The sequence below is a fragment of the Onychomys torridus genome, chromosome 4 (genome assembly GCF_903995425.1).
Source record: "Onychomys torridus chromosome 4, mOncTor1.1, whole genome shotgun sequence".
NCBI classification, from domain to species: domain Eukaryota; kingdom Metazoa; phylum Chordata; class Mammalia; order Rodentia; family Cricetidae; genus Onychomys; species Onychomys torridus.
This window is the reverse complement of record NC_050446.1, coordinates 62,431,970-62,444,447: the sequence shown is the minus strand read 5'-3', so window position 1 is coordinate 62,444,447 and position 12,478 is coordinate 62,431,970. Positions and strand designations below refer to the sequence as shown.

General features: G+C 34.7%; 1 protein-coding gene across 1 annotated transcript; it reads left to right on the top strand.

Annotated features, from left to right (window-relative positions):
- Nucleotides 1-4,474: 4,474 nt before the first annotated feature.
- On the top strand, nt 4,475-5,419 carry LOC118582708 (olfactory receptor 1044). Its single transcript, XM_036185764.1, has one exon. It carries the CDS (start codon nt 4,475-4,477, stop codon nt 5,417-5,419), a length of 945 nt encoding a protein of 314 aa, XP_036041657.1.
- Nucleotides 5,420-12,478: the final 7,059 nt, after the last annotated feature.

The following is a 12,478-nucleotide window of genomic DNA, read 5'->3' as shown; positions in this document are numbered from 1 at the left end:
GTATATATACTTAATCATACATAGAAGGAATAGATTTGTGTTGGGGAAATATTTAAAAATTATAAAATCTATTAAGTTATTTGGAGACTGGTAGACACTGAAAGGAAAGCTTGTAATCTATGTCAAAACCTCACTTGTTAAAATTCTCTTTCTAGAATTATTTATCATTAGAAGAGCAATTGAAGATTAAGGAGGCAGTATGAATGCCTAGACTTAAAACTTCACTATATTCTTTTCTTCTTTGATAAAATGGCATGAATATTCAATGTAGAAGGAAATTCCACATCTTTGCTTTAAGGAGGAGCTTACCTCTATTTCATATTTTAGTTCCTAAGTCAAACAATTCTAAATAAGGGACAAAATCACAAGTGCATAGCATTTCCATAATTTAATCACTAGCTTCAATTTTTAATGCTACATTATCATTATGATAAAAATACAGAAGACATGGCAATTCAGACAGAGGAAGACCAGCAAGGCCTCAGCTCTACAAAAGAAATACAGGCACCTAAGCAACGCTGAGAGGAGGAGACATAGTTTCCCCAGAATACATCACACAAATTGGTTGTCCAACACCCAAATGTCAGCCATAAAAACATATGTACAAATCACACTATACAGACCTAGAAGGTTGTATTTGTGTGTTTAGGAATTTAAATGCATAATTATATGTGTAAATAACAATAATTAATGAAAAGAGGGGCCATCAATTTCAAAAAGAGCAAGGAAGATTATGTAGGAGGTGTTGGAAGGAGGAAAAGGAAGTGGGAAATAATATCATTACATTACAATTCTAAACAACATAATAAATAACTCAAAATAAATGAGCTAACTATTGTGTAGCAGATTTGCAGTGTCAAGAAGTCCACCAGTATAGACAGGGGACAGAGATTTGTCTATTGCATGCATTTTGTGAGGAACTACTGAGCATCTATGTTATAGAAATGCTAGGAAAAGACAGGGCATTTGTAAAACTTTCTCTAAAGATGATAGAGTTTCTTATAACTTTGATTCAATATTAAAAGATGCATGATGTTCAAGGAAATATATACACAATTCTGTGAGTACATGCACATAAATATTTCTTTTGCACAAGACTTTAAGATCAAAATGGTTGTTGAAAGTTCTGGGTATAAGGACACATGATATAATGTTTCAGTAAAGCAATAAAATAAATTATCTCAAGAAACCAGGAAATATTTAAAGGGAATCCATGCATGTTTGTGTTCCTAGAGTTGGTGGCAAGACTGACAGGCCTTGGGTGGAGAAAAAGAAGGGCTAAGCATACACAAAATGAAACCCCTTGAGATGGTGAATATACTGCACTTTTATTGATACATGCTTTTAGCAAAGAAAAAAGTGAGTTCAGTAATCTTCCAAGATTTGGACAGCCCCATCTCTATATATGAGGGTATAATTTTAGATATTTTCATGTGGTCTATGGCAGCCTTTTTGGTTTTTGTTTGTTTGTTTGTTTGTTTGTTTTTGTTTTTTCGATACAGGGTTTCTCTGTGTTGCTTTGCACCTTTCCTGGAACTCACTTTGTAGCCCAGGCTTGCCTCGAACTCTCTGAGATCCACCTGGCTCTGCCTCCGGAGTACTGGGATTAAAGGTGTGTTCCACCACTGCTTGGCAGCAGCCTTTTTTTATTGTTGCTTTTTCCAGTCAGGGTTTCTCTGTGTAGCCATGGCTGACCTGGAACTCACTTTGTAGACCAGGCTGGGCTCGAACTCACAGAGATCTGTCTGCGTTGGCCTCCTGAGTGCTGGGATTAAAGGTGAGCACTACCACTGCCCAGACTGATTTTCAAAACTTGATCATGGCTCATGACTGATTTTCAAAACTTGATCATGGCTCATGTCACCAGCAAGCAGATTTACAAACTAGAGTGTAATTTTCTTTTTCTTCTTTGAAAATACTTTCTTAATTAAAGACTGATCATTGTTTCTTCATATCAAAGCAAGACATGTGAGACTAAAATTTTCCTTGCTTTGTTTTTTTCTCTTTGCATTTAAAAATTTATATGCATGCACTTAAAGATAATATAGAATGAAATGGTTGTGTGTGTTTGTGTATGTGAATGTGTGTGTGTGTGTGCATGTGCGTGTGCGTGTGCGTGCGTGTGTGTGTGTGTGTGTGAGAAAGAGAGAGAGAGAGAGAGAGAGAGAGACGCTGTGTGTGCATATTTGTGAATGCACATGTGCATACAATTGTAAAGGTAAGATCACCTTATTTTGAGACATATTTCCCAAAAGATATAGAATTCTCAGATTGAGCTACACTGACAGGCCAATGAGCTTCGGGCATCCTCTTGTGTCTGGGCACCCAGTACCTGGATTACAGATGCATGCTGCCAATATTTATAGCTCTGATGTGGGTGTTTGGTATCTGAACTCAAACCTGTCCACTTGCTTGGCCAGAAAGTACTTTAGGCATCATCAAGCTATCTCAAGAAATCCTATCATGAAAATCCTTTGTATAAAAGAAATTGAAATTAAAAATAATTACCTAATATTTTCTTGCCCTATAAACATCTCAAATTAAAACCACAAATTAATTTTATTATCTGAAATCATCCTGAGATACTTATATACATTAGTCAGAAAGAAAATTATTGAAGAATATTAGTTGAAGATGTGTTACACTTATTTATGCTGTGGAACATTTGTTTTAATGATGCAAAGATGTGTTGCATTCTTTTATGTTGCATTTGTTTAATTTTGTGAAGCTGTGTTACTTTGCCTGTCTAAAATACCTGATTTGCCTAATAAAGACCTGACCAACCAATAGCAAGGCAGGAAAAAGAATAGCGGGGCTGGCAGGTAGAGAGAATGAATGGGAGGAGTAATGTAGGACAAAGGGGGAGAAACAAGAAAAGAAGAGAGGACTCCAGGGGCCAGCCAACCAGCTACCCTGTAAGCCACAGAGTAAGAAGCAAATAAAAGATATACAGAATAGAAAAAGGTAAAAGCCCAGAGGCAAAAAGGTAGATATGTTAATTTAAGTTAAGAAAAGCTGGCTAGGAACAATCCAAGCTAAGGCCAGTCATTCATAAATAAAAATAAGCTTCTGTGTATTTATTGGAGAACTTGGTAGTGGTCCCCAAAGACCAAAGAGCAAAATAGTATAACAAACCAACTTCAGAATATCAGAAACTGCCTATTGTTGTTTATATAGTGTTTTACCAAATATGATGTCTATAAAGCCATTTATGATTTTCTCAAATTTTATTTTAATTTTTCATAGAGAAATATATTAAACTGTGAGATTTGGTAGCATATGTTATATTACCTGGTGTATAGGAAAAATCCAAAAGGACAGGCAAATATATGAAGACACTGCACTTGAAGTACAATACTGTTAGAAAGTCTACCTTTGAATTCTAGTTGTCTAAACTTACTTCAGATTCTGAACCTTTTTGAGAATCTTCTCTTTCATTTATAAGATAGATATTTTACAAGAAGTTAGTGTTAAAAAAGAAAAGAGAGAGAAATAAATAGGCTATAGAGCACATTATGGTGTCTGTCATCATGCTACCCATATGCATTTCTAAGACAATTATAAACATTTGTAAGTGACTGGAACCCATAGGATTAAGATCCTAAACAGTGAGGTGTCAAGTGGGATGATCCATGATTGAGAGACAAAGAAGACAAAATAATAGGTGGGACCAGGGCCTCTTGCATAAGCTGATGACTTATTCCAAGTGAGTTTAATAAAACATACAGCATCCTGTGTACTATTTACAGTGGGAGAAATGGGCCAAGGCCAACAGAGAGCTAACTTGGACAAGTTGCCAAAGAGAACATAGTCACCTTAGGACTGATAACCACAACCCAAAGGAAAGAGTCAGTTTCCCAGAAAGTTTTTCCATTGGCCCTTCAAGGCAGTGACTTCTGACCAAGTCTACTTATAGACAAGGACAAACAACTAAAGTTCCCTTTGTCCTTTTATTATGGTCTTTGCAAAAGCAAAGGAGTCATCTGACTCCCAACATATAATTAGCTATCATAATTTCTGTAGGGTATGTATTAGATGTAGAAGTAAAGAAGAGAATTCCGTATGCTTTTTATGGAAGCAAAATGTAGTTTATGTTATATAGGTATGGTATGCCATTGGAATAGATTAATTTTATGATATTAATGTCAACATTTTTCTGATAAATATTTGTCTTAAATATTCAAAAGATTAATTTTGAGTTGTAAATAATTAGTAGCAATCTCAGGAAAAGACTGAACTAATGGAATGGTTCCTAACCTGCTCTCAGTTTAGAGTGAGAGAAATGTCTCCAAGAAAATAACTCCTCATAATCATCTTTTGCTCTTACTCCAAAAGGGTTAATCATTTTAAAATTCTACTATAATTTTCATGTTAACAATGTAATTGTGTTTTACTACATTAAGATAAAATATTCTTGTCACAATATTGGTTACATTCTTTTCTATTAACTTACACATAGATTTCATGAAGACTCATGGCTCAGATAAACTGCACCCAGGTGACAGAGTTCATTCTTGTGGGCCTCACAGATCGACAGGAGTTGAAGATGCCCCTCTTTGTTGTATTCTTATTCATCTATCTTTTCACGACAGTTGGCAACCTGGGTTTGATTCTGGTCATTAGAACAGATGCAAGACTCAACACACCAATGTACTTCTTCCTCAGCAACTTGGCTTTTGTTGACTTCTGCTATTCTTCTGTCATTACACCCAAGATGCTTGGGAATTTCTTGTACCAAAAAAATGTGATATCCTTCAATGCATGTGCTGCTCAGTTAGGCTGTTTCCTAGCCTTCATGACAGCTGAGTGTTTGCTACTGGCTTCCATGGCCTATGACAGGTATGTGGCTATTTGTAACCCTCTGCTCTACATGGTTCTAATGTCCCCAGGAATTTGCCTTCAGCTTGTAGCTGCCCCCTATTGCTACAGCTTCCTGGTAGCACTGTTTCATGCCATCCTCACCTTCCGCCTCTGCTATTGTCACTCAAATATCATCAATCACTTCTACTGTGATGACATGCCCCTCCTCAGGCTAACTTGCTCAGACACTCATTCCAAACAGCTATGGATCTTTGCCTGTGCTGGCATCATGTTCATATCCTCTCTTCTCATTGTTTTCATTTCCTATACATTCATTATTTCTGCCATCGTGAGGATGCGCTCAGCTGAGGGAAGACGGAAGGCTTTCTCCACATGTGGTTCCCACATGCTGGCAGTGACAATTTTCTATGGAACTCTCATCTTTATGTACTTGCAGCCCAGTTCTAACCACTCTCTAGACACAGACAAAATGGCTTCTGTGTTCTATACAGTGATCATCCCCATGTTGAACCCCTTGATCTACAGCCTAAGGAACAAGGAAGTGAAGGATGCTCTGAAGAAATTAATTATCAGTATGAACCAAACATTTCTATCCTGAAATTAAGGAAATGACTTGAATAAATAATAATATGTGTGTTCCATCTTTTTCCAATAAATATTATTAACATGCCTACATATTAATATGTTTTATGTATGCAAGAAAAATGTCTTTCCTATATAGAGAAAATTTCAGTGTATATATATATAATTTTTGCAATAATTTGAAACCCATTATTTCATTTCTGAAATGAAAATATACCACAAAAATTATTTTGGTGATAAGAATTTATATCTAATTTTAATTTTCAAAGTGAAAATGGCATTTAAAATGGCAATCTTTTCTTTTTGTTTTTTTAATTATAGTTTTTAGATTATAATATAATTACTGCATTTCTCCATTCCCATTCATTCATTTAAACACTTCCATATACCCTTCCAAGTTCTCTTTCAAATTCATGGACTCTTTTTTCGCTAATTGTTTTTTTTTGTGTGTGTGTAGATATATTTTTGTAAATATAACCTGCTTAGCTCATATAATGTTATTTGTCTGCATGTTTTCAGGAATGACTATGTAGCCCTGGACAACCAATAGTGTACTATTCCCTAGGGAAGACCACCTCTTCTGCTCACAGCTTTCCTAAGTTGTCTATAGATCTTTCTGTGAAGTTAAAACCTCATGGATTTTTCTCCATCCAGTTTGGGATGTTGGTTAGTGTTATCCTTGTTCAGCTCCTGTTTAGGCAGTAATATTGATGAGATTCCCTGAGTGTAGTTTCTGATACTTGAAGATACACTCTTGTGGCAAACTCCTGGATCCTCTGGCTCTTACACTCTTTTTGCACACTCTTCCCATCTTTCCCAGTGTTCCCTAAGACTTAGTTACAAGAGTGTTTTGTAGACGTATTTTTTTGGACCAGAATCCACTACTGTACCCTTAAGATTATCATGTCAGACTGGTATAGTGTAGTTCATAGGCATCATAGTTGCATGGGACTGTTGGTTACTTTCCTCCTTTGGAATGTTGCATAGTGCTTTCTGGTACTATGAAAGCTAATCCTCAGAGGGAGGTGTTCATGGCAGTTTCAACTCATGCATTTTAGGATTCTGTTTCTGAAGTGCATAGTGTTGCCAGCAATAGAAACTTACTTTTGTCTGTTGGGGTAAAAACAAAGGGCAAGAGCAATGGGCTATATGTTTCAGGAGTCCATTGGACAGCCCTAGCCAATAATTCAAAGATGATTTCTCATGTGTACCATTGAGGTCTTTTTCAAGTGATCTTTGACTCTTAGAGGGAGTGCTGCTGTGGATATCTGTATGCTGTGAATGTGTTGCTCTGATTAGTTAATAAATAAAGTGCTGATATATATGTATACACACACACATGTGTGTATACAGAATAGCATATATACTTTTTAGTTAAATAGTTAATGTTATAATCCCTGTGACTTCTTCAGATATCCTATTGTTATTTTGCTTGCCTACCTCTTTCTTCTGTATTTAACTCCATCACCATCCCTAAAAAGATCCCATTTTTCTCATTTCCTTAATCTGATCACTTACGTTTCCTTTATCCTACTTCTACCATATTCTGTATCCAGCTCCTTTCCCTGATCAGATCACTTGTACCCTGCTATTCTGCACTCCATGACTGTTAATGTTTATATGGACACAGGTAGAACTCACAGAAATGCTCACAACTATTTCTCCTACTTCAGTACTCTTACTCTACACTAGTAATATTCCATGTGAAAAGCAACACTGTAAATTTTTCCTCTTTTTCTAATTTCTTGAAAAAAACATGAAACTCTAAAACTGTCTTGTCTTCATGAATTTAACAAACTGTGCTTATTGATGGCAGTACTACTACATTTCAATTCCATTCATGTCAAGGATTGGGCAGCACTTTTTATTGTCATAGGTGTTTTGAATGGTCTTTACAAAGTAACTCTATAGCTAGAGAGTTTCTCTCCAGCTCCTGCCAAGCCCTGGCAGTCCCACAGCCCACTTATAAAATAAACACACAGATGCTTATATTATTTAAACTATTTGGCCTAATGTCTCAGGCTTCTTGCTATCTAGTTCCTATATATCAAGTTAACCCATATCTATTAGTCTGTAAGTTGCCATGTGGCTCATGGCTTACCAGTACCTTACATCTTGCTTTTCATGCAGCATCTGGCAGCATCTCTCTGCCTCAGCCTTCCACTTCTCAGCCTTCTCCTCTCTCTTTATCCTGCCTATATTTCTTGCCTGGCTACTGGCCAATCAGTGTTTTATTTATCAATCAATCATCCACAGCATAACACTTTAGGTAAATGTTTTAATATGACTCTTAGCATATGCTATATAATTCCCATTCTATCTTTTAAAAATAAATTTCAAGGATAGAATCTCCATGTAGCCAGTAGCAAGAATTATCATACCCAGGTGACTCAGATATTTTTATTAAGGCATGGCATGATAGCATAACAAAATGTAATATGGTTTTGTGAAAGAGTATCAAGTCTCTATCAGTATTTCTCTATAATCAAAAAGAGAAAATAATTTTGAAAACTATAAAGTTATAACTTGTATTTAATATTTAAAAAAAATAGTCTAATACAGTTTCATGAACCATGACAGGAAACATATAGGTCCTGCAGACAATAAATTAGTTACTAATAGTAACTCCATTTCCTTTGGATTGAAAGTCTTAGGAGCACACAAACAAATTTGGTTACCACACAAACAGTGAAGTCAAAGATTCTGAGCTGATGCAACATGTGTCTTTTAGAATGAGCTACAAGAAACCCTGTTCACCACTTGCCTAGAGATACAAAGAGTGATATCTGACTTTTACAATACTGAACAGTAATTTCCTCTGTCTAAAATTAATACTGCCAGCCTTTCTTGGCAGCACATACATAATGTGTGAAAATATCTTCCTATTAGGCTAAAGCATTTTTTTGTCTCCATATGAAGAAAACTTATACAATAGAAAATGAAAATGTGAGTCATATCATCATGCTTTCAGGACAAAATCAAGCTCAGTGTCACTGAGTGGTGGTGTGTGTCAGGGTGCCCATCTTTTAACATCCTTGAGTCAGAAAACACCCACTTTGTAATGGACAGCTTAAGTATCATGAAGAACACGGTATCATGTGCTACATTCTTAGTCTCTCCAAGGGCCTAATACCTAGTCAGAAACTATACTCTCAGATGACAAATAATTGTCTATTGAAAAAATTACCACTTTCCTCCCAAATCATAATTACATCTACTGCAATTCCCTTCAGGGTTGTAACAAACCTTCATATGAACTTACATCTTCTACATCTCAAGATTTACAGACATTCTGTGAAATGCAGGCTCTGTCTGTGGAGGCATCAACCCAACTGAAAAAACTGGATTTGGAGCCTTTCCTTATTAATTTGTATGTTTGATCATTATTCTGGATCCAAACTGAATCAGGTATTCTTTTGAGTTACTCAACAATTGGTAAGAACTTCATAAAACAATGAGATGTAAGTCATCACCAAAATCAGTTGCCATAGATTTTGAAGGTTAATCAATATGTTCCATATTCCCAGAAAGAGAAATTTCAAAGGATGACATATATGAATATGCTGGGATTGTTAAACTACACTTGGCATTTATATATTTTACTTTCTACTTAATGGTAGAATTTATTCCTACTTTGTTCTAATTATTCTTAATTTGAGGTATGTTAATGATATTTAGCACTTTGTCATCAGATTTGGTTCACAAGAATTTGGAGGATTTAAAATCAAGAGAGTGACTGGGCTGAGAGTTTAATGAAAATTTTTTTATATCTAAAATAAGATGTGAGTCTTCTGGACTGTTCTACTGGGAAGGAGTTAGATACGGTTTAAGACTATGAGAGAATTGCATTATACAATGAACACTCTTACATTTATTTAAATGTCAAACATTTATAATGAATGTGTAACAGTACTGAATTGACAGAAAAAGCAGATGTTCTAATTTGTGCTTTCATTGGAACCAGAGGCTCTAACAGAATTGAAGAAAAAATGATTTTTCTAATCCCTTTCTGTCAAAGTTCTAACTCAGTTTTATGCATGGGCAATGTGTTAAGTCTGAAAGACACAACAAAATCAGAGGCTATTTTCACAGCAGAGAGAACACAGACATTCATACTAGTGACATTCATAGTCCATAGTTTCTTCAGGTATGTCTGAAACGTAACATGCTGTGGACATTGTCAGCTCCTTTACTTCTCCATATTGAAAGAATTAATCTCCACACTTTTTCTTCAGGTTGGTGTTATGTGATGTTCTCTGATGGGCCAGCTTCAGACTTCTTGATTTTTAATCTCCTGTTTCTTACAAAATTACTACCAGTCTTACTAGTCATTTTTATTTCTTAATTCTGTATTTAAGTGGTTTGGTTTTCTTGACTGAAGTATGATAAGACAAAAATAGTTATCTAGAAAGTATCTGTCAAAGTAATCTTAATGTTTCCAAGAATGAATCTGTCTTTTGTCTATTTATCCTATTTATCTATGTATGTATCTATCTACCTATCAACCATCTATTTATCTATCTACTATCGACCATCTATTATCATTTTGCCACCTATTCATTTATTTCTCATCTATATATCAAATGATGGCCCATTTATCATTTATACACATATAATTATATTTATAATATACGACTATTTTTGCTAGGTGCCCTGAAGTTTACTTGTAGTAGATAGATATAGAATATCACAGTGCAAAAAAAAGATCATCTATATAGATTCCCATTGATTGGATAGTCACATGTTAAATAAAGAAAGAGCAAAAATGTTGGAGATATGACAACTATTTAGTGATTTTCATAGCTGTGAAGAAATTGTATAACACACTAATGACTCGCCAGAAAACAGACCCAGTAGAAGGAAGAAACGTTCTGTGAAGTATTCCAAGACACCAAACCATTTTTACTATATTTATGGAAAAATAGCAATAGAGCTTATGAAGCTTTATCCCATAGCAAAAATAAAATTAAGAATACTAATGGTTGCTTACTGAGTACTTAAAGTAACATTTGAGTCTTTTTTCAGAAGAAATGATTTAATTTTTATAAAACTGTTCATATATACTGACAAAACTAATCAATATGACTGATTGATATTATATAGAAAATACAGATTTAGCTCAGTGGTAGAGTGCTCACCTAGCAAGCATAAGGCCCTGGGTTCGATCCCCAGCTCAAAAAAAAAAAAGAAAATACATAAAGAGAACAAAAATTCAAGATCATAGTTATATCTCACTGGCATATTGAATATTGCAATTAGGCCTGTCCTTAAAAAATACAAACAAAGAACATTATACAGACAGAGCAGTTTATATATAGGAATATATATATATATATATATATATATATATTCATATAAATAAATATATAAATATATGTATATATATATATATATATATATATATATATATATATATATATAAACAATGAAAAATGACATGAACTTAAGAGGGAGCTAGAAGGGTATATAGAAAGATTTGGATAGAGGAAAAGAAAGAAGAAATGTTGTAATTATATTTTAATTTCAAAATTGAAATGTAAAATATTTAAAATCTTAAGAAATTAGAAAAAAACAGACTTTTAACCTAGTGGTACCTTTATAACTTTTTGTTCAGATTTTAGGTTAGAGGGAGATACATGGTTAGCTGTCTACCTATGTTTTAAACCTGCAGCATGTGTGCATGTGTACTTGCATGTGTGTGTGTGTGTGTGTGTGTGTGTGTGTGTGTGTGTGTGTGTATGTGTGTGTGCATGTGTGCATGTGTGTGTTAGCCTAACAAGCCGCTAGGGCACGAGACAATCAAATGTTCTCCACTTGATTATTATGGAATCTATCCCACCTCTTGAATCATAAGAAGTATCAACAGTTCTTTAGCTTCCCAAGCAACAGCTATAAACTTTCAACATGTCCTAAGAAAATGGAAGTCTCTGGGTATTATAAATAGCGCTGAGCCTTTTAGAAAATTTTCAGGTAACATTTCAGGTCATCTTTTCCTTTGTAATCCAAAATTTCAAAACAAGTAAGCCTTCAGGCCCTTCCAGAAATCAGTGATTTTTTTCCCCTCAGCTACAGACAGGGGCCTGGGGTAGTATTGGTTATAATTTCTATTATGAGTGTCTTCGTGGTCACACATTCTCTCCTTCTAAGCATTGCAGATTCTTTATCAATAACCACACCTACTATATGCACTGTCAATCTGGTAGGCTGCTGAGAAGACTGGGAAGACGCTGAGAAAAGGACAAATGGAAACAGTACCACCTCTACCGCGCTTGAAGAGGAATCTTAATCCACCATCTTTCCACTGACCAGAGAGCAATCTAGAAAAACTAATCATAAAAAAAAGATTTTATTTTATTCCTTATGATGCCTAATGCTTGAAGGTATAGGATAAACCAATATTACTGTATTAACAGAAAACCTATTATTTAGCTATAATAGGAAACTATTCATGCATATTCATGTGTGTGTGAATCTGTGGATATTGGATATATTACTTTTAAACCATTATTGATAGTTTTTTCTTTTTGGAAATTCATAAATACCACACATAGCAGAAGGAAATTCAGAGCAGTTAGATATATAAAAATAAGAAATTATATAAATGTTCCTAACTTTATGCCCTAGAGAGATATTTGGTCAGTACTTTGTCTCAAGGACTTATACACTACCATTTCTTAATGGTAAGCATTTTTACACATAGAAATATTTAATGTATTTTTAAGGTAATTACCTATAGGCTCTGTGGAACAATATTTATTCATAGGTTTGCTTTTTCCATTTTAATGTGTACATGTTACTTCAAGATTATTATTTCAAGTAATGAAGCAGTAAATGTAGTTTTGAACTTATGCTTTATTCCCTGAAGAATTTCTGGTCTTTGAGTTCCTATTTAGACCATGTCAAAATTACCATGCAAGCAAAACCCTACAAACAGAGTGCAAACCAGAATTCTCTTTTGAGTGAAGGTAATATATTTGATTCCTCTCTTTTAATATAAGCTTGAATGGTTTCCTACAGAATCAAGGTCACTCAGAAGGTACCATCTGGAGGTTGTGATCCTATAACACTCTACATG

What these genes read in the sequence shown, in the direction of transcription:
- LOC118582708 (XM_036185764.1), top strand. Translation starts at nt 4,475, where the DNA reads ATGGCTCAGATAAACTGCACCCAGGTGACAGAGTTCATTCTTGTGGGC.